This window comes from Astatotilapia calliptera, chromosome 14, assembly GCF_964374335.1.
Source record: "Astatotilapia calliptera chromosome 14, fAstCal68.1, whole genome shotgun sequence".
NCBI classification, from domain to species: Eukaryota; Metazoa; Chordata; class Actinopteri; order Cichliformes; family Cichlidae; genus Astatotilapia; species Astatotilapia calliptera.
The window spans coordinates 29,145,964-29,169,094 of NC_137435.1; the positions used below are offsets into that span (position 1 = coordinate 29,145,964).

The following is a 23,131-nucleotide window of genomic DNA, read 5'->3' on the forward strand; positions in this document are numbered from 1 at the left end:
GAAATCCCTGGAAACAATTCTTTCTGCGCTTAAGAGCAGCTTCCTATTGCAACGCTGGAGGATTTGTCACCATTACTGGATACGCTGCAGAAGCACAGCAAAGCAGTGACTGTGTGGAGTCGAAAACTATTACACCAACTACACTACACAGTCACCCACATTACCCCAATCACTGGCGTGTTTACACAACAGAGACGCTGAGTCTTTGTTACGGGCGCCAGCCACTGTGGCCTCGTTGTGTGGACACAGAGAGACCTTGCTGTGACTCGCGTCTTCCCTGCTGTGGATTTCTGGAAACCGCGCTTAAAGAAAGCACAAGACTTCTTTCGTAAAATGTGCCTTCCTGAACTTGTTGGGAAATACTTCTCGAAACAACGTGCTGCTCTAAATAGCCTGTAATGTTTCATGTTGTGGTTAAAGATTGATGACAGCTGTGTGGTGCGATGTAAATAGTTTGCATTTCATTTTTATGTGATTGCTGTGTACATGTGAATAGATCTATAATAAAGAAAAACAAACAAATATACTATTCTTTTTTGTTTTATTAAAACAACTTCACACAAAGTACAACTATTTACAATGTACAGTACATCCAAAAGAACAGCTTTAAGAATACTCAACAGGAGCAAGTGTCATTTGGCCCTGGTTTGACAACAACACTGGGGCACATATTAACAAAAACACAGCAAACCTTAACGATCTTATCAAGAAGTGTTGTGTCTTCAGCCTCACATGATAAGAGTAATCAGACTGTGTGTAACATTTTGAACTTGTTGCGCAAACTACCTATTACTCGCTCAACATGAATTCTCAGGTGGGCAATTGCTCTCGTTTGTTCAACGTCCCTTGCATCAAGTTGACAGTAGCCTTTTGTGAAAGCTGGAATCTTGACCTCCGCACACATCATTCCTACAGCATCTCTGATGTCAAAGCCTCTGTCAGCCAATACTACGTCCCCTGGTAACAGCTTTTGAAGAATGCCACATCTCTCTATGATGTGTTTATCTGATGCACGACTAGGGCTGGGCCATATTATACCATTCACGGTAATACCGGTATAATGTTAGGCAACGATAGGAAAATGAAATATCGCGATAGAATGGGAGTAAAACGCGCATGCGCAGTGCCTTTGTTTTCATACGCACATGGCCGATTGTTGAGTGAAACAGATGAACCAGAATTGGTTTGTAAAAATGGTGCAACTTCCGTGATGTGGAACTGGTTTGGTGTTTGTCTGTCAGATACACGACAAAGCACATTTTTTTGCAGAACATGAAAGCGGTCGTCGTTAATTGTCGTATTTGTCGGACTAAGATGCTCTTAAATCTGGGAGTAATCTGGGTCCTAAACTCCGTATGCTTCAGGTCAAACAACACTGCAGCATCACTGAGAGTTAAAAACTGTCTAAATTCTTTCATCTTTAGTAAAACGATCAGCATTGCTGCTTTACCAGGTGTAACTATAAAGTTTAACTTCCATGAAAACAAAAAGTTATTACATTTAATGGAGTTAGAAGTTAGCAGGAAGCTAGCGGAAGTTAGCTCGCTAGTTTCGCTAGTTACCTAAGCATGATATAGCATGTTCTGACTGAGAGATTTCTGAACAAATTAAAACGTACAGCTCTGCTATCACTTCCAACATAAATGAAGACAGGAAACTAAACAGCAGTGACGTTTGTAGGGTTACTGAAGTTGGGCTAGCTGGTATATAATGATGTGCTACGTGATCGCTAGCGACACAGCTATGTTAGCATAACATAAACAGTGAAGCTGGAGGACGAACACTAACACTTTTCCACTTATAAAAGTTAACGTGAAGGTTCTTCATGGTTAGAGACAAATGCAATCGCATGGCAGGATGCTGTAAACGGACCAAACTTCAGTCAGGAGAACAACTGAGATAATCTATCCACAATACCAGGTTAGTCATTAATATACTGCAACAACATGGGAATAGAGCAGCTGCCAGAGAATTCAACATTAATGAATCAATGGTACAGAAGTGGAGGAAGCAAGAAGAATGAGTTTAATAAAGTTTGATTTATCTGACTGCTTTGTTTCGCTTAATGTGCCTTATAATCCCGTGCACCTTATGGTCCGAAAAATGCGTACTGCACACTGCAGTTTAATGTTGCAAAGCACCTCTTTTTAACTTCAGTGGATATTATACATGGTTATGCTCAGGATATGTCAGCCCATTTCTACTGGAAATGCCTTTTGGTTAAACTTTCAGCAAGGAATTTGCATTTGCACTGTTACATTTTTATAAAGCTTTAATGTACATAAAAACCAGCTTCTTGTTTAAGTGAAAATAAATGGAAGGTTGTCTTTTTGCGCTAGTAATGTTGTGGAGTTGTATTTTGTCTCGCATCAATTATATCGTCGGTTATATCGTTATCGCAAATTTTCAAATATATATCGTGATAAATATTTTTGGCCATATCGCCCTGCTCTATGCACGACCCCCCATCCCCTGGAAATGAAAGAAATAGCTCCATGGGGTGTAATCCCGATGAGGTATTTTATGGTCTGTGTACCCTTGTAATGAGAGTATGTTTGTGCGCGTGCCTTTAAATTAGATGGTCTTTCTGTTCGAATCTCAAAACAGTCAACAATGATTGCTACTCGTTTTCCAAAAGTTTCAGTAAACTGTGGAGGCATTGTCGCCTGCAGACAGTGCCTCTCAGGCCAGTGCACCAGTGCTCCTAAGTGGGCATACAAAACATCAATGGTATCGGTGAAGACAGAAGACAGTGTTTTGTGCGACACATGGAATAGATGACAAAGATGCTGGACTGGAAGATCAAGTCTCAGACGCATTAGTGTGAGTAAGAGCATTTGGAAACCTGTCAGTTTCTTCGGTATTGGCAGGAAATCTTTGACAGTGTTGAAGAGGGACATTAAGACTGCATAACAATATAGTCCAGTGTAATATCTTACTTTTTCGGTATCGTCCTTTAAGAAAGTTTCATTCAGCTCTGTCTTTTGCAACTGTGCTCGAAGCAGTCTGTTCTCCTCCAACAGCCGGTTTATTTCTGCTCTGCCCTGTTGACTGCACACACAGTCCTTCGTCTGCCCTTCAGCTTCCGTGACGCTGTCACTCCCATCACCACTGTCCACATTTGCAGCTGGTACGTCAACCTCCACTTGTCCAACACAACTGCTGTCCACTGCCTCCATGACATGGTTGTTGTTCTTCTGTCAGACCTTCATCGATCATCAAGCCTGTAAGATAAAAAATAGTGCATAGACTTAAGGTTAATGTACACCAATATTCCAATGACAGGTGTGTGATTCATCTTTAAGTTATGTGCGGATTAGTGTACCATAAGAGCAATTTAGTATGTTTTCAGAGGGGGGTGTTTACCTGCAATGGGTGCTCTTTTTCGCTTCCGTTGCATACGCCTTGCGTGCCGGTCCGAGTCTGACACAGGTTTGTCGTCGTGCCCCATGTGCAGTGTTGGTGCCCAGTCTGGATTTGTTACATCCATTTCATATGCTGGTTTGCCTGCAATAATGCCAAATCAAAAGCTACTCAGTCGACATGACGTGGTTCTGCAGCATCACACATTAGCATGTTTTATCTCATTATCTATGACCGCAGCGCATTGAAAAAAAAACCCACTAAAAGCCTTTTGGTTTGGTCCTTTTACAGCATCCTGCCATGCGATTACATTTGTTCCTGACCACCGAGAACACTCACGTTAACTTTTATCGAGTGGAAAAAAAGTTAGCGTGTTTATATTGTGCTAACATAGCTGTGTTACTAGCGGTCACGTAGCACATCATTATATACCAGCTAGCCCAACTTCAGTAACCCTACAAATCAATCAATCAAGCTTTATTTATAAAGCACTTTTCATACAGAAAAAATGTAGCACAAAGTGCTTTACATAGTTAAAAGCAGCCCACCCCACCCTCCAACTCACTCCCCACACTCTCAATACACATATATCCCCCCACCCCCACCCACACACACACATACACACACGCGCACACTTAAAGAGTAAAAATTGGGCTGGGCTCGCATGAGCCAAGTGAGGAAACATTATAACAGAGAGCCGTCTGCACCGGGAGCCGGTCACAGACCGCAGCCTCCGGGCTGGGCACACAGCCGGAGGGAGGCCAAGGAGCCCCCCAACCAGGCTGAGAGGACCCCAGAGACCAGCAGCCACGGTCAATAACAGCCCCGGTGCAGAGAGCGCCCTCCGAGGAAACACTGGAGATATGACGCAATACGATATATACAGGGTAAAATGATAAAATAAATAAGAACAGGATACAATATAAATATAAATATAAATAGAGTAAGAAGATTAAAAAATGAATAAGAATAAAATCAAAAAATATTAGGTAAATCCTAAATTAATAATAGAATAACAGGATAGAATAAATAAGCATAAAAAATAAATAAACGCTAAGTAAAAGCTAAATTAAAAAGGTGGGTCTTGAGCCTGTTCTTAAAAACATGTACGTTCTCTGCGGCCCTGAGCTCCTCCGGCAGGCTGTTCCACAGACGAGGACCATACCACTGAAAAGCTGCCTCTCCGTGAGTATGTGTCCTGACTTTAGGGACAATCAAAAGGCCAGTACCAGAGGACCTCAGGGTCCGCGAGGGTTCGTATGGTAAAAGCAGATCTGAGAGATAAGAAGGCCCAAGACCATTAAGACATTTAAAAACCAATAAAAGAACTTTAAAATCGATCCTGAAACACACGGGGAGCCAATGCAGCGATTCTAAAACCGGTGTAATGTGGGCCCGCCCTCTGGTCTTCGTCAGCACACGAGCTGCCGAGTTTTGCAAGAGTTGTAAAGTTGAAATATTCTTCTTAGGAAGACCAGAGAGCAGGGCATTACAGTAATCAATGCGACTGGCAATAAAAGCATGCATCAGCATCTCCGTGTTGGCCCGAGAGAGAATAGGGCGGACTCTGGCTATATTTTTTAGATGATAAAATCCAATTTTGGTTACATGTTTAACATGTGGGATAAAACCAAGCTCAGAGTCAAAAATAACACCCAGGTTTTTCACTTGTAGCGAAGGACATAGTGAAAATGCCTCTAATTTAGACAAGAGTTTCTCTCTCTGAGCTTCAGGACCGACAATTAAAACTTCAGTTTTGTCCTGGTTAAGCTGTAAAAAGTTTTCTGCCATCCAAGATCTTATATCCAAGATACAGTTAAAAAGGGCATCCATTGGTCTGGTGTCATCAGGAGACACGGAGATGTACAGCTGCGTGTCATCAGCGTAACTGTGGAAGTTCACTCCATGCCTCCTGATGACACTGCCGAGAGGCAACATATACAAATTAAAAAGTACAGGGCCTAGAACCGACCCTTGAGGCACACCACATGTCATTTTATGGATCTTAGAGGAGCATGTATCCATACTCACCATAAAAGATCTGTCAGAGAGATAGGAAGTGAACCAGTTGTGTACAGCACCAGAGAGGCCCACCATGTGTTTTAGTCTGTTTAAAAGAATAGCGTGGTCTACTGTATCAAAGGCTGCGCTTAGATCCAGCAGCACCAGGACTGAGAGCTTTTGGGCGTCCCAGTTACATCTAAGATCATTTAAAACCTTTAGGAGAGCCGTCTCTGTGCTGTGGTTCACCCTAAATCCAGACTGGAATATCTCCAGGATCTGTCTATCATTGAGAAAATCAGTAATCTGAGTAAAAACAAGTTTTTCTAAGACTTTACTTAAAAATGGTAAGTTGGATACAGGTCTGTAGTTATTAAAATCATTACAATCCAAATTGCTCTTCTTCAGAAGGGGCCTCACCACCGCCGTTTTAAAGGCAGCAGGGAAGACACCCAACTGAAGAGAGCAATTCATCATGTATAAAAGCTCAGCCTCAAAAAATCCATAAAGTGTTTTAAAGAGTGAAGAGGGGATTGGATCTAAAAGACATGTGGTGGGTCTCACTGTGGAGAAAACCTTCTGAAAGTTCTCAGCATTAACCAGGACAAAGCTGTCCAGTGTCTCCTCAGGTACAATCGAGCCCTCAGATGTGTTTACAATCATATCGCGATTAGATAAAATATCAGATCTGATGGCGCTGATCTTTCCCCTGAAGTGGTCTGCAAACTGCTCACAGAGCGAGTCTGTGGGGGTTCTTTGGGAGCTGTTAAAATCAGGGTTAAATAAATGATCTATGGTGGAAAAGAGGACCTTGGGATTATTTTTGTTAATACTGATTATTTTGGCGAAGTATGAATTTCTTGACTTCCTTAATGTATTATTGTACATTTTAAATTGCTCGGAAAATATTTGATGGTTGATATTATTTTTATTTTTCCTCCATCTCCTTTCTGCTGCCCTGCAATTTCTTTTGAGTTTTTTGACTTCTTCGTTTCTCCAGGGTGATGCATGTTTTACGTTAATCTTTTTGGTGGTGAGTGGAGCAACGGAGTCAAGGCTTTTCTTCAGTTTGCTGTTAAAATAACTAAAAATCAAATCGCAGGGTGCAGGTAAAATCACAGGGGGGCATTTGACTAAAACCCTGGTAAAATTTGCAGCCACTGTCACTGCTGTTTAGTTTTCTGTCTTCATTTATGTTGGAAGTGATAAGAAAGCTGTACGTTTTAATTTGTTTCCAAAACCCCGCAGTCAGGACATGCTATATTGTATTTAGATAGAAGCTAGCGAGCTAACTTGCTGCTAACTTCTAACTCATATGTCATAAATTCCATTGTCATGGATGCCTGGATGTTTAACTCAGTTGTTACACCTGGTAGAGCAGAACGCTGATAATTTTATTAAAGATGAAAGACTTAAGACAGTGTTTTAACTCTCAGTAATGCCACAGTGATCATTTGATATATGGACCTGCAGCAGAGTTTAGGCCCAGACACGGCTAGTGACGTCAGACTCAACAATCGGATAGTGATATGAATTACTTTAGAACTCACCGGAGAGAAAATGCCGCGAGCAAACCAACAAAAAGCTGGGGATTGCACGGAACTCGATATCCGCTCGTCTCACCGCTGCAATCCATGCCTGGCGTCTTTGTTTGGTGATATCGGATACATGGGATCCCTCACGTTGCCGCCAGGATGGAAAACGATTAAAAGATTAATCCAGTTTCTTGCCTTCACGATCGTGAGATCTAACATTGCAACCGACTACACACGTACCACCATAGCTGAAGCTGTATCCTTTGTCTGGCCTACTGTGATGGCGGCAGGGGGCGCATTCTAAAATGTCATGTGACAATCTGATTCATGAAGAGTGATGATGTCACAAGGACATGTGATGATGTCACAAGGACATGTGATGATGTCACAAGCACATGCCTTTGAGCCTTTTCTATAAATAGGGGTCAGGAGCAGCAAGTTTTAGTCAGTTTGTTCGCAGCCTTCAAACGTTCGACCAGAGATATATTTGAAAGTATTTGTAAACCTCTTCAGAGTCACTGTGCACAGGATTAAAAATGTATCCACGAAAATGCCAACAAAGAATAAACAATCTTGCTGCCTCTCCTTCGAGGTCTGGCCGGCCACTCACTTCAAGAGGGAAGCCTGATATGACACGATCCATTGGTGCCTCATCAGTCCAAAGGACATTACAGGAAAACTCCGACCTACATGCAAAAATTAAACAAATTGAAGAAGAGAAGCTTCAACTGGAGGAGAAGTGCAGACAATTGGAAGCACGAAATCAAGAGCTGGAAAAACAACAGCAACGCCAGCCTTACACAAAAATTATTAGTGAGGCCTGGGAAGGAAAGTTTGGTGAAGCACGACAGAAGATTTTGTTCCTGATGAAGGAAAACAAGACAAAGAGTGCTGAATTAAAAGAAACGTCTGCCCAGCTTCAACGCGCGAATGCTACTATTGGGGAGATGCAAAGGGATCTCCAAAACATGGAGCAAAAGAATCAGGCGCTCCAAGGAACGCTTGATGAAGCTATGGAACAAACTGCACAAATCCTCGGACAGAAAAAGGAAGGGGTCACACAAATGCAGGACCAACTCAAAGGCATAAAGAAAAAATACGAAGTGCTGAAAGTCAGGCTGGATGAAACAGAGTGCAAAAAAAAAGAGCTTCTTCAAGAGAAAGAGCAACAGGAAGAAGAAAAAAAACGTATTCTCCAGGACTCAGACAACTTGAAGCGCGAAAACGCTGAAATGCTTGCACAAAAGCAGCAACAAGAGAAAATAAATGAAGACCTGCAGCGTAAGCTTCAAGAAATCACAAGAAGAAATGAGCAGTTAGAAAAGATGCACAAGGAAAAACAACAGCAAAATACAGACAAGTGCAATCTATTAAAAGAAATGGAGCAAAGATGCCAGAAACTTGAGAAGGAAGTTGAAGAAACAACCGATCAGTTGAGAACCCTCATCCTAGAGAAAAAAGTGGTCGTGGAAAAGCTCATGGAAAAGAAGAAAAAACGTTTCCGCTTCTTCTGGAGGAGGGACACTCCTGCTCTTTCTACTTTTTCTATTTTTTCTACTGCTGACGTCACCTCGTCTCCCTCCACCTCTGTTCCATCTTAATTTTCACCTCTCCTCTCCCCTTCTCTCCTAACACTTCTTCCCTCTCTCCTTCATCTTTTTTCACCCCAACCAGTCCCGGCAGTTGACTGCCCCTCGTGAGCCTGGTTCTGCCGGAAGTTTCTGCCCGTTTAAAGGCAGTTTTTCTTCCCCACTGTCGCCTAGTGCTTGCTCAGAGGGGATTGTTGGGGTTTTCTCTTTTCTTTTTTTTTCCCTTCTTATTACCATTTTCCTTTATTTACCGATTTGTTTTGTTTACTTTTCTTTTATGTTGTTTCTTTATTTACTTGTTTAACTTTTTTTCAACTTATGTAATAAACTAATAAACCAATTGAATTTATCCTCTGCGTATTTTACATCTAATCTTTAAAGAATATTTCCAAAACATTTTCAAACATCACGATCTGTCTTTTGTTTGCTTGTTAAAACCCCGTAAATGGTGAAGTAAAAACCCTGTGATATGGTTTAAAACATCAAAATAGACTAAACAACTAGTCTAAAACTAAGAGACACAGGATAAAGTTGGTGTGAAGGTTTCAGTCTGTGAATGAATCTAAGCACCATCACCTTAACTTTAAATTCATCTCTGTTACCCTCTTTGTGACTGAACTCTGACCGTGAGCACCACAGCCACTGCGCACCAGTCACACGCACTTTAAATCCATCACAGTAAACCAGTTAGTTTACCTCAGTTTGTTTTGCAGCACATTTCACAACATGCAAAAGCATAATGTGCCATGTACAGACTCAAAATCTGATTTAAAAACATGAGGACTGACCTGTAAGCTTTACATTTACAGTTTATCACATACCACTGAGCAGTTCTTACCTGTAATTCTAAGCCCTCTTCTTCCTTTTCTGGTTTAAAACATCAAATTAGACTAAACAACTAGTCTAAAACCAAGAGACACTTAAATATTAAGTTAAACCTCTGGGGTTGCCGGACGCGTCGGCGCGTCAAAATCACATGACCAATTTAAGACGACACAGCTACAAGATGCAGCGATTCAGAGGCTGTATCCCAATTCAGGGTCTGCAGCCTTAAAGGCCGCATTTTAAGGCCGATTACGTCACAGCGACGCGACGAAGGCCTAAAAATAAATGTTTGTTTCAGTTCTATGAAGTTCTATGAGTATTTTGGATTAGTAGCACTGCTGTGTTTGTTGCATCATATTGCTGTAATTGTTTATATGCTTTATATATTCTGAGGTAAGTTGATCTATAGTGTTACATCATATTCTATAAGGATGTTATGTGTTTGTGTACTTTCTGCCCAGTTTGACCCATTTAGCAGAAGTCAGCTTGGTTCCACTTGCCTCTTACCCGTGATTTCAGTGGAAATTTCAAATTCAGGATCTGACACACACTGTTTCATGTCCTACACAGTTCTTGCAAGTTCATAGAAATTTCTGTTCAATTAGAACCAAATATTTGAGTTGATGGTTGAAATTGTTGTTGTAATTTGTGTTTTAAATATTTTTAGATTGATGTTTTGTTTCCTTTACAATATTGTAAAGGAAACAAAACATCAATCTAAAAATTGTCCTCTTTTTTATTTTTTTATTTGGGCTTCTTAAATTTATTTTGGGCTACCAAAAACTGAAGAGTGCCTGCCCGAAGGGCTACCAGGGATTTTGAAATTTTGCGAGCCCTGCTTATGCAAGGTAAGTTTCATGTTGGACTCATGGTTCTTTGTTAGTCCAGTTTAGGATGACGTATGTATCATATCAAAACTATGTCATATCAAAACAACCCCACACCTGCAGTTGTTTCAGTTTTTCACAGGTGTTTCCTGTCAGCTGGTCAACCTCACTCAGGTGGACATCCATATCAGCCAACCAAACGACAAGCTCCTCCCTTTGTGCTTCAAATCCCTCCCACTCTGAGACAAGGAGCTGAGAGAGAAAACAAGGGTCAATTATAAAGAAGAGAGAAAAGTGAAACCCTCCTGAGAAGGTCTGACTCGCATACCTGCAGTCGACCTATGATTGGCGTTCACGTCATCCCAGCGGCGGCCGCACTCCCTCGCCAATGCCAGCAGCCAAGTCTGCAGGGTGCCCTGGAAGAGCAGAGTTAATGTTCGACTCCTCCTGGTCAGGCTCTCCAGCTGGATGAGCCGAGGTCTCCCCTCTCGCCGCCGCCTCTGAACACACAAACACAAATTGCATGTGAAGCAGGAGGTGCAGATTTTTTTTGCTATTGTTTTCTAAATCCAGGCTTGATCACGTGGAGGTATTTGGAAAACTTTTTTTGGCCAGCGGACGACTGTTGTCTCGCAGAAAGTCAAATCAAATGTATGCGATACACAATCAATTCACAAGAACACATTAAAACAGAAGGTGCCTGATTTCAACTCAATTCTGCATCAAAACAGGGTAACAGAATTAAAACGAGTGTTTGCAGCAAATGTGAGCACAAAGCCTCACTTTGTACAAGCCTGCTATTAAAGTTCTCCTCTATGCAGACAACCTTCCTGTTTTCAAGGCACAACTTGGATCTGCTGCACAAATCTTATGGATACACGCTAAATGAAACAGTAGTGTGCACGACTCCAGATTCTGATCCCTCGTCCTAATATGGTCCTAAAAGGCTCACAAAAAACAACATAGCGATAGCAATAAAGCAAATGTTGAGGCTTCTAAATACAAAGTCCATAAACCAATGGCTGACATGGGTTTTATCATAAGGGTGATAAATATACAACATATGTTCTTAAGACTAAAAGTATAATACAGATTTTAGTCTGAGAGATCTGATGTTCATTTACCTGCAGATGCACTATACGTGCCTGCTCCGTGGTTTTCCACAACATTTTGCACATCACTATTTAATACAGGAAGTAGGTAGGTGAACTAAAACAAGTCATCTTTCTTTGTGAGAGGACAATATTAATGAAATAAACCTCAATGACATCATAGGGATCCCTAAAGATGCTCCTGCTGCTTTTCTTCCTCCTCATCCTAAACTTCCTTCTCCTCGACTTTCATCCAATTGTACTTCAATCTACTTGTGTTTCTCCCCCTCCTCTTCCTCATTTTGTTGGAGCTGTGAACAGAATTAGTGTGAATCTGAATTAATTTGTGCAAAAAAGTAAAATCTACAGCTTTTCAGTCAGAGGTGGTCTTTTGATTTAAGCCGGGTAGAGTAGATTTATGTGTTGATGCTGCCTGCTTCATCTCTGCGACTGGCTGCTGAGTGATATTTACACCCCGGCTGGATTACAAACTTTAACCACGTGCTGCACTTTGGCCCAGCGTTGATACCTCTTGTTAGTATAATGAACTCTTCTTGGCTTAATGTATGATGGTGGATAAATGAAATGTACAAAGAAAATTTAACTATATTACAAAAGGACATCTATCTTGGTAACATCAAATGACCGGAGCATAACTTGTTAACTAGTCTGAAAATAAGTTATACAGGAACAGTCACAGACACACCTTCTCATGTGTCACATTTCTATTCATTCAAAACACTTATGCATTGCTGTATTTTATACAGGCTGATGTGAGTATTTACACAAGCACACACACACACACACACACACACACACACACACACACACACACACACACACACACACACACACACACACACACACACCAGCTTATTTCTCTCTTATCCAGAGAAATCCTTTCATCAGCCTTTCAATGCTGGGTAATCAAAGTATAAAGAACCATGCCAGTCTCCTATTGCCAGAGGCTGAAGTGTGTGTGCAGTCACCAGGTGATAATCTGATATCATGTACTTCCCCACTGATGTTAGTGGGGAAGTACGATAGTGGCTCAAGAGTTGGGAGTTCGCCTTGTAATCGGAAGGTTGCCGGTTCGAGCCCCGGCTTGGACAGTCTCGATCGTTGTGTCATTGGGCAAGACACTTCACCCGTTGCCTACTGGTGGTGGTCAGAGGGCCCGGTGGCGCCAGTGTCCGGCAGCCTCGCCTCTGTCAGTGCGCCCCAGGGTGGCTGTGGTTACAATGTAGCTTGCTATCACCAGTGTGTGAATGTGTGCGTGAATGGGTGGATGACTGGATATGTAAAGCGCTTTGGGGTCCTTAGGGACTAGTAAAGCGCTATATAAATACAGGCCATTTACCATTTACCATGTTAAGTAATATGAAAAAAAAAATGAATCCCACCTTAGGCCGAATGTGTGACTCTCTTCGTAGTGGAAGAGAGAATGAATCTTCCCATCCGAATTCACGGCAATCAGTCTGTCAATCAAATCCTGTGGAGTAAAATGAGAGGCTTTGAACAAGAATGCACCGGATAGGGTGCAAAACGAAAACTGTGTGGAAATTTACAATGGGTAAGGTGGAGAACGTATATCAGTCTCAGTGTGAGAGGGTTTATTTGAATGCGTTTGAAGTAAAACAAATGGGTGGGTGGTGTTTGGAGGCCAAATAAAAAGTGCAAACATGCCCTCAGATGGATGACAAAAAAAAACTGCAGTGTGTGGAAAAGAAGAAGAAGAAAAACACTTACAGGTATGGAGGTTGGCATCTCCCTCAGGGTGTATTCGCTTTTGTTGGCCAAAGACTGTCGGCCCAGCAGTTGCCACACCGACTGGGAAGAGGAGAGGAGGTTGACCAAGTACAGGAAGGACTGAAGAGGAAAGTAAATACAGCAGCTGTTAGAGAGAAAAAATGTATTTGCTTTTAAAGACCATTGTGAATGCATTTGTGCACGTCATGGATTGATCAAATCCTAACACATAATAATAATATAACACTATTCAACTACAAACACTACCGATAATATGACAAATAATATCTGTAGTATTCAAAGCAAAACAAAATGTAAAAAGAATTTATGATTGCAAAGATAAAACATGGTTTACCACACTCTCAAAACTGAATAAGACATATATTCTGAGCAGAGTGGTTGAGCAGAAACCTATTGCAGCCTGAAGAATATTAAACTACAGGAAAGCTCCCTGCATTTTTCACTGGGTCTGGTAGAACAGGGAAAACATATCATCAAAAGCATCAAAGGAAAAAAAGAGAGACACTTGCACAAACGAGCTACAACTTAGATTATATTAAACAGCTTCAAAGAAACGTAAAGAAAAAAACAAGATACGATGGATTTTTTTTTTCTAAAATAGAAATATCTATACTTTCATGTGTCTTCTGATGTTTCTGTGCATGTGTGAACTTATCTTCATATGTACTACCAAACCTCCTACTGTACTTAGCACAGATTAAAGCAAAGACTCGAGTTAATTCACCAAAGTGCTGGTGTGTGTATATTTAGTTTTCCTTTGACCTCAGCATATATGTATAACCCACTGATAAGGCAGACTTTAAAGTCGCCTGTGGCAGGACACAGTTTACACATCACTGGCTGTCCGTATTCACTTGGCTAGTCTCTCTGAGAGAGATGACTTGGCTGCTGTCAGAGGCCAAGCATCAGACACACACAGACAGGCTCACGCTGGAGCTTGTTGAAGCTTTCCTGAGAGAAATTCTGCCAAAAACATAACTAAAAATGCAGTCTTATGAAAGTAAGGCTTATTTGCCCAGACACCCATAAACCAATCAGCAAAAAGCCTTTCTTGTTAACAAAATCACTATTGCCAGTTTCTTAAATATGAATATTCACAAGTGAATTTTCTACATGGCTGCTGGTATCACAGCAACACATGGACCACTATTCTGAGTCCTGGGTTAATAATAATTGGAATCAATTTAATTTTAATCAATTTAAACACCTTTGTAACCAGTGAGCTAAAAACATGATGGAAAAGCAAAACTTCTAAGAGATCTGTGTCTGTACTATTATGTAGATATCTAAAAATTGGGGCATTGTGGGCTCCAGGAAGTTTCTCCTTCTCCCTCTCTCTCTCACACACACACGCACGCACATACATACAATACCTTAATGCAACTCCTATCTGTGGGGTCAATGGGAGTTGGTTTGGGACGGACCACTCTGATGTCGTCACTGCTGCACTCAAGAACAGACCATAGCTCTAGTACCAGGGCCCGAATAAAGCCTGAGACAGAACACGGAGAAATTTGTTGTACCAAACATTTATTTGAAATAGCAGCAACTAAAATTATTAACAGTGCTTTAATAAATAAACGACTGACTTTGTTATTGTGTCCAATCTTTTAAAGAAATCTGTCTTTGCATTGCTGGCACCGTTTTGATTGGAGGATTTGAATCTCAGGAAGGAAGGAATTTATAATGCCACTCCCTTTGATCCCATTTAATCTCTTCCCTGTTGCACTTTGGCCTGTCAGTAACTACATTTGAATTTTGCAGCTTCTGATTGGCTATACTTTTACAGTGTAAAAGTATAGCCTTTATTGCACATAAAGGCTGGATAAAAACGTTAATGCAATCAAAATGTACGCAGCCCTCGCTGGAAAACTGGGGATACAGTACAGTACATAAATGATGAAGCAAAGACAAAACATTAGTGTCATGGAAGAAGAAATAGTCAGTGCATCACGGGAAGCTCCCAGCAATAAAACCTGCATTTGTATTGACACATAAACCTTAATTTGTGAGCAATTTTCAGTGTATTTCAGTTAAATTAACGAGACAAATATAACAAAAGGGATTTTATACTTAGAAGAAGAATATGAAATTGAAATATTAAACTAAGAAAACTATAAATACTGCAGTTCTAGAGTTACAGATATACAATTAAGCTTTGCATATCAGTGCTGTATAACCCAGGGAATGTACTTTTTTTTTTATAATTGAATAGTAATGGAAATCATGAACTGTTTTTCAGAGGTCATAGATCAAATGAGCAGTAGAGTTTTTCTCACAGAATGGTTCTTTCACATAGAAAGCAGTGTGTGCTGCAGGTTTAGCAAATGGCCCATCATTTGTAAGCTCTGTCTGGACTATATCACTTTTTGAGGTCATCCTTCTTTCTGTCAGTCTGCCCAAAACATCAACGGTATCGGTGAAGACAGAAGACAGTGACACATGGAATAGATGACAAGGATGCTGGACTGGAAGATCAAGTCTCAGACGCATTAGTGTGAGTAAGAGCATTTGGAAACCTGTCAGTTTCTTCGATATTGGCAGGAAATCTTTGACAGTGTTGAAGAGGGACATTAAGACTGCATAACAATATAGTCCAGTGTAATATCTTACTTTTTCGGTATCGTCCTTTAAGAAAGTTTCATTCAGCTCTGTCTTTTGCAACTGTGCTCGAAGCAGTCTGTTCTCCTCCAACAGCCGGTTTATTTCTGCTCTGCCCTGTTGACTGCACACACAGTCCTTCGTCTGCCCTTCAGCTTCCGTGACGCTGTCACTCCCATCACCACTGGATTTGTTACATCCATTTCATATGCTGGTTTGCCTGCAATAATGCCAAATCAAAAGCTACTCAGTCGACATGACGTGGTTCTGCAGCATCACACATTAGCATGTTTTATCTCATTATCTATGACCGCAGCGCATTGAAAAAAAAACCCACTAAAAGCCTTTTAGTTTGGTCCTTTTACAGCATCCTGCCATGCGATTACATTTGTTCCTGACCACCGAGAACACTCACGTTAACTTTTATCGAGTGGAAAAAAAGTTAGCGTGTTTATATTATGCTAACATAGCTGTGTCGCTAGCGGTCACGTAGCACATCATTATATACCAGCTAGCCCAAGTTCAGTAACCCTACAAATGTCACTGCTGTTTAGTTTTCTGTCTTCATTTATGTTGGAAGTGATAAGAAAGCTGTACGTTTTAATTTGTTTCCAAAACCCCGCAGTCAGGACATGCTATATTGTATTTAGATAGAAGCTAGCGAGCTAACTTGCTGCTAACTTCTAACTCATATGTCATAAATTCCATTGTCATGGATGCCTGGATGTTTAACTCAGTTGTTACACCTGGTAGAGCAGAACGCTGATAATTTTATTAAAGATGAAAGACTTAAGACAGTGTTTTAACTCTCAGTAATGCCACAGTGATCATTTGATATATGGACCTGCAGCAGAGTTTAGGCCCAGACACGGCTAGTGACGTCAGACTGAACAATCGGATAGTGATATGAATTACTTTAGAACTCACCGGAGAGAAAATGCCGCGAGCAAACCAACAAAAAGCTGGGGATTGCACGGAACTCGATATCCGCTCGTCTCACCGCTGCAATCCATGCCTGGCGTCTTTGTTTGGTGGATACATGGGATCCCTCACGTTGCCGCCAGGATGGAAAACGATGAAAAGATTAATCCAGTTTCTTGCCTTCACGATCGTGAGCTCTAACGTTGCAACCGACTACACACAGTCACTGCTTTGCTGTGCTTCTGCAGCATATCCAGTAATGGTGACAAATCCTCCAGCGTTGCAATAGGAAGCTGCTCTTAAGCGCAGAAAGAATTGTTTCCAGGGATTTCTATTTGTATCCAGCTTGGCGTGCAGGATCCTTTGTGTAATCTATGCTTACATATGTATTTTACACACAGACAATGTGAAAAATACAACACATTGCTATGGATTGATGCTGAAAGTGCTAATTGCACTAAAAAATTTAGCTGAAAAAATAACACCAACTAAATAGATAAGCATGTCTGTTAACAAAAAAACCCAAACGCTTTACCCAACTGGGGTTTTTCAACTACCTCAGGGACAAAGCTTTACCAAAATCTTCCAACTCAGACCCTGTGACAAGGTCTGTGAAAACCACGTTTTTATGCCTGAAATTCTACAGTACTACACTCCCACCAGATGAGCTCATGCAGCCTGTCACGAACCGGGACATACAACCATGACAAAACAGGAGATGCACACACAATTTATTGTGTTATTAATTTAGATCAACTGTGCTAATATAGTATACCAAAATGAAAACAATAACTCAAATTTCTCATGTACACTTTCTACAGAGGCACCATCGAGAGCATCCTGTCGAGCTGCATCACTGTGTGGTTTGGAGCCTGCAATGCGTCCTGTCATAGAACCCTCCAACGCATAGTGAGAGCTGCAGAGAGGATCATTGGTGTCTCTCTCCCCTCCCTCCAGGACATTTACAGCACCCGTCTCACTAAAAAAGCCCTTTGCATAGCGGCTGATCCCACGCACCCAATGCAAAGCTTCTTCAAGCTGCTGCCGTCAGGGAGGAGACTGCGGAGTCTCCAGGCCAGGACCAGCAGACTGAAGGACAGCTTCATCCATCAGGCTGTCAGGAAGCTTAACTCCCTCCCGATTCTGCCCCCTCTCCCCTCCTCTCCTCCATGGTCTCACTGAACTCTGTCACATACACACACACACACTCACTGGCCTGCACCAGTTACCAGTCACTTTGTGGAGCATTGGACTGCCATTACCTCATAAGACTTTGTTGTTATACTATCTCTAACCGTATATTACTAGATGTCCATTTGCACTATTTGCCTATTTGCACTACTCTGCCTGGTTTACACTCAATGTCATTTACCCATACCTGAATATTGTATATTGTATATTGCATAGCTTTCTTGTTAAATTGTATTGTATTTATTTAAATTTTTACTTTTTAATTATTTTATTTGCATTTTTTAATCACTCTCTTATATTTAAATGTTCATTTGCTATTTCATCTAGGGTTTGAGAGTAACGAAATTTCTATTCTCTGTATGTCCTGTACATGTGGCAGAATTGACAAATAAAGTTGACTTTGACTTTGAGATATTTGAGGTTGTGCTGAAAATAATGGTGCCAAATAAGGCAAGAAAAACATATTTTAAAGGTGAAATATAGAGGTAAAATCAAAAATAGTCAAGAATGGCCAATTATACCCTGGACCACAGAGGGTTAAATTTGAAAACGGTTTTAAAAAAAAACATCCCCATTCTAAAATGTCATGTGACAATCTGATTCATGAAGAGTGATGATGTCACAAGGACATGTGATGATGTCACAAGGACATGTGAGGATGTCACAAGCACATGCCTTTGAGCCTTTGAAGTTTTTCTATAAATAGGGGTCAGGAGCAGCAAGTTTTAGTCAGTTTGTTCGCAGCCTTCAAACGTTCGACCAGAGCTATATTTGAAAGTATTTGTAAACCTCTTCAGAGTCACTGAAATTTTTTTTAAACGTTCTCACCAATTCACTGAGCAAACAAACACATTTCAGTCAAGATGACTTTCACCTCAAATCATCTTGAAATATGTAAAGGGACCCTTTTGGGAGGTCACTACAAGGTCGAGGGTTTCCTTGAAGAAGGGGGCTTTGGTATTGTAACCAAATGTTGCAATACAAAAACCAACAAAGTCGTTGCTATTAAAGTCAACAAGAGCGACCCTGAAATTCTGCAACAGGCGAAAATGGAAATTTACATACTGGAGAAGCTGCGAGGCTTGGATGCAGATAGATGCAACATTGTTAAATGGAATGACTTTTTCATCGACAGTGACCGCATCTGCTTAAATTTTGAACTCCTCGATGAAAGCCTGTGGCAGTACATGCGGTACCGGAGGAACCGGGTTCTCCCAGTAACAGAAATCAGGCCAGTGTTATTTCAGCTCGCAAATGCCCTGTCCCACCTGGGTTCTTTGGGAATAGTGCATGCTGACCTCAAACCTGGAAACATAATGGTTGTGGACCGCTATGAGTGTCCCATCAAAGTCAAACTTACAGACTTTGGTTTTGCATGTCCCGCATCTACAGTGATTCCTGGTGACTGTGTGGGGACGGTTGGTTATAAAGCACCTGAGGTTATGATTGGTAGTCTATTTAATGAAGCAATAGACATGTGGTCCCTGGGGCTGGTAGCTGTGGAGCTTGCTACTGGGTATCCTTTCTACCCTGGGAGAAATGATTATGATGTTTTGAAATTCATCATACAGACCCAGGGACAGCCACCAGATCATGTTTTAGACTCTGGCTTTTACACTGATAACTATTTCATAAAAGACAACTACAACGGACAACACTGGACATTTAAGACCGAAAGACAATTTCAAGATGAGACAGGTTGTCAGTCCAAGGACACTCGATGCATAAAACTTAAGTGCCTCGATGACCTTGAACAACTACTGAAGATAAGGGGGTGTTGGGAAAAAATCCAAAATGTATTTGTCAGCCTAATCAAAGAGATGTTAGCATTGGATCCAAACCAGCGCATAACACCCTCGGAGGTTCTCCACCACCCCTTTTTCAATCCTGGCCTCTCTAAGAGTTCTCCCTGCACTGACATGAGTAGCACAGGGGGACAAAACCTTGTGGTCTCTCAGCAGCCTTCTAGTTGCAAAAGAGAAGAATCACAGAAAATCAGCTGCAGTTCCCAAACCTCAGAAGAATTTTCTCAACAAGAATACGTCAACGCATCAGCCAACACATCCTCCTCTATAGATGATCTTGAAATATCTAAAGGGACCTTTTTGGGAGGTCACTACGAGGTCGAGGGTTTCCTTGGAGAAGGGGGCTTTGGTATTGTAACCAAATGTTGCAATACAAAAACCAACGAATTTGTTGCTATCAAAGTCAACAAAAATAACCCTGAAATTCTGCAACAGGCAAAAATGGAAATTCTCATCCTGGAGCAGCTGCGAGGCTTGGATGCAGATAGATGCAACATTGTTCAATGGAACGACTTTTTCATCGACGGTGACCGCATCTGCTTAAATTTTGAACTCCTTGACCAAAGCCTGTGGGACTACATAGAGGACCCGGAAAACCAGGGTCTCCCCATAAGCGAAATCAGGCCAATTTTACATCAACTCACAAATGCCCTGTCCCACCTGGGTTCTGTGGGAATAGTGCATGCTGACCTCAAACCTGGAAACATAATGGTTGTGGACTGCTATGAGTGTCCCATCAAAGTCAAACTTATAGACTTTGGCATTGCATGTCCCGCATCTACAGTGATTCCTGGTGACTGTGTGGGGACGGTTGGTTATAAAGCACCTGAGGTTATGATTGGTAGTCTATTTAATGAAGCAATAGACATGTGGTCCCTGGGGCTGGTAGCTGTGGAGCTTGCTACTGGGTATCCTTTCTACCCTGGGAGAAATGATTATGATGTTTTGAAATTCATCATACAGACCCAGGGACAGCCACCAGATCATGTTTTAGACTCTGGCTTTTACACTGATAACTATTTCATAAAAGACAACTACAACGGACAACGCTGGACATTTAAGACCGAAAGACAATTTCAAGATGAAACAGATTATCAGTCCAACGACACTCGATCCATAAAACTTAAGTGCCTCGATGACCTTGGACTAATGCTGAGTATAATGTGGGGCTGGGAAAAAATCCAAAATGTATTTGTCAGCCTAATCAAAGAGATGTTAGCATTGGATCCAAACCAGCGCATAACACCCTCGGAGGTTCTCCACCACCCCTTTTTCAATCCTGGCCTCTCTAAGAGTTCTCCCTGCACTGACATGAGTAGCACAGGGGGACAAAACCTTGTGGTCTCTCAGCAGCCTTCTAGTTGCAAAAGAGAAGAATCACAGAAAATCAGCTGCAGTTCCCAATACTCAGAAGAATTTTCTCAACAAGAATACGTCAACGCATCAGCCAACACATCCTCCTCTATAGATGATCTTGAAATATCTAAAGGGACCCTTTTGGGAGGTCACTACGAGGTCGAGGGTTTCCTTGGAGAAGGGGGCTTTGGTATTGTAACCAAATGTTGCAATACAAAAACCAACAAAGTTGTTGCTATTAAAGTCAACAAAAATAACCCTAAAATTCTCCAACAGGCAAAAATGGAAATTCTCATCCTGGAGCAGCTGCGAGGCTTGGATGCAGATAGATGCAACATTGTTCAATGGAACGACTTTTTCATCGACGGTGACCGCATCTGCTTAAATTTTGAACTCCTTGACCAAAGCCTGTGGGACTACATAGAGGACCCGGAAAACCAGGGTCTCCCCATAAGCGAAATCAGGCCAATTTTACATCAACTCACAAATGCCTTGTCCCACCTGGGTTCTTTGGGAATAGTGCATGCTGACCTCAAACCTGGAAACATAATGGTTGTGGACCGCTATGAGTGTCCCATCAAAGTCAAACTTATAGACTTTGGCATTGCATGTCCCGCATCTACAGTGATTCCTGGTGACTGTGTGGGGACGGTTGGTTATAAAGCACCTGAGGTTATGATTGGTAGTCTATTTAATGAAGCAATAGACATGTGGTCCCTGGGGCTGGTAGCTGTGGAGCTTGCTACTGGGTATCCTTTCTACCCTGGGAGAAATGATTATGATGTTTTGAAATTCATCATACAGACCCAGGGACAGCCACCAGATCATGTTTTAGACTCTGGCTTTTACACTGATAACTATTTCATAAAAGACAACTACAACGGACAACACTGGACATTTAAGACCGAAAGACAATTTCAAGATGAAACAGATTATCAGTCCAACGACACTCGATCCATAAAACTTAAGTGCCTCGATGACCTTGGACTAATGCTGAGTATAATGTGGGGCAAGGAAAAAATCCAAAATGTATTTGTCAGCCTAATCAAAGAGATGTTAGCATTGGATCCAAACCAGCGCATAACACCCTCGGAGGTTCTCCACCACCCCTTTTTCAGTCCTGGCCTCTCTAAGAGTTCTCCCTGACATGAGTAGCAAACGGGGACCAAACCTTGTGGTCTCTCAGCAGCCTTCAAAACAGAAAGATCATAGAGAATCAATCTCCAGCATTGCTTCAACCACGGACAAAAATGACAAAAACACAAACAGGGATTGTAAAAAGCCATTAACAGCAGATTACATTGCAAGAATTAATTAAGCTGCTCCAATAATGATCACTTTGGCTTTTTTGTCTTTTTTAATTTTCACTCCCCCCACCCCAACCAGTCGCGACAGATGGCTGTCCCTTTAAGAGCCTGGTTCTGTCGAAGGTTTCTTCCTTTTAGAAGGGAGTTTTTCCTTCCCACTGTCGCTCATTGCTTGCTCATAGGGAATCACTTGATTGTTGAGGTGGCCAAAACTCTAGGGGAACTAGCAATTCTTGTGAAAATTGAAAAGGGAAAAAAAGCCTAAAAACATAAAAACAACTGATGAATATGTTCTTGAACTAAGGCACAATTTTGCTTAAAATCCATTAAGTAATCTCTGTGTCAAGTTCTTACCAATATTCAAAGCGGAGCAGCGGACAACTTACCATTACATCAGTCCTTCAATCAGACATAATTTGATCCAAATTGGAAATAAACTGGATGTTTATTAAATAAACCAGCTTTAAGCATCATCTAATTGTTGTTTGTAACTCTTTTTAAATATAGTGCTAACCTTTAGCCTCCTAGTAGACATACATGTTTTATAAATGGGAAAATCCTCTTTTCTTTAGAAAAGTTAAGCTCTGACCTTGAAGTCAAGGTCCCTGAGATTTAAACCTTACAGAGATTTTTAGTAAATGCTACCATGGTATTAATTAAAAAATTCTACATTGTCTCGTTCTTGAGCTATTGCATTCACAAACTTGGGTGTCCACAGCGCCCCGCCATATACCAGACTCAAAAGATTATGAGGTAGGTGTTTTGTTTTTGTTTGTTTGTTTTTTAAGTTTTTTCATAAAGATTACAACATAAAAATAACACAATTGGGAATATTATTGTCATTTTTGAAAACACTATTTTGATGTTATCTAATGCAGTGCAAAAAATAAATAACTAAATTGATAACTGGCACTGAGTCTTCTGTGTGCACACATTCTGCATCAACACA

The 23,131-nt window shown here is 41.2% G+C and overlaps 1 protein-coding gene and 1 long non-coding RNA gene across 5 annotated transcripts; both read right to left on the reverse strand.

Moving 5' to 3' along the window:
* Positions 1-524: 524 nt before the first annotated feature.
* LOC145420071 (uncharacterized) lies at positions 525-14,227 on the reverse strand. Of its 4 annotated transcripts, XM_080288815.1 has the most exons (6): positions 12,981-14,227; positions 12,635-12,723; positions 10,469-10,640; positions 10,258-10,392; positions 3,367-3,507; positions 525-3,224 (listed from the first exon to the last, which is right to left on the reverse strand). In XM_080288815.1, the coding sequence occupies exon 6, from the start codon at positions 3,177-3,179 to the stop codon at positions 2,394-2,396; it is 786 nt and encodes a 261-aa protein (XP_080144941.1). In that variant the 5' UTR covers positions 3,180-3,224; positions 3,367-3,507; positions 10,258-10,392; positions 10,469-10,640; positions 12,635-12,723; positions 12,981-14,227; the 3' UTR covers positions 525-2,393. The 4 variants fall into 4 exon arrangements, with proteins under 4 accessions (XP_080144941.1, XP_080144943.1, XP_080144942.1 ...); XM_080288818.1 differs by lacking the exons at positions 12,635-12,723; positions 12,981-14,227 and adding an exon at positions 11,400-11,572 and having other exon boundaries at positions 2,383-3,224; XM_080288817.1 differs by lacking the exons at positions 10,258-10,392; positions 10,469-10,640; positions 12,981-14,227.
* A 981-nt stretch (positions 14,228-15,208) lies between these two features.
* Positions 15,209-17,347, reverse strand: LOC145420094 (uncharacterized). The gene is made up of 2 exons (XR_013901377.1): positions 16,530-17,347; positions 15,209-15,822 (listed from the first exon to the last, which is right to left on the reverse strand). It is a non-coding gene; the product is annotated as an uncharacterized LOC145420094 (long non-coding RNA).
* Positions 17,348-23,131: the final 5,784 nt, after the last annotated feature.

Coding starts and splice junctions, on each gene's coding strand:
- LOC145420071 (XM_080288815.1), bottom strand. CDS start 3,179: ATGGAGGCAGTGGACAGCAGTTGTGTTGGACAAGTGGAGGTTGACGTA.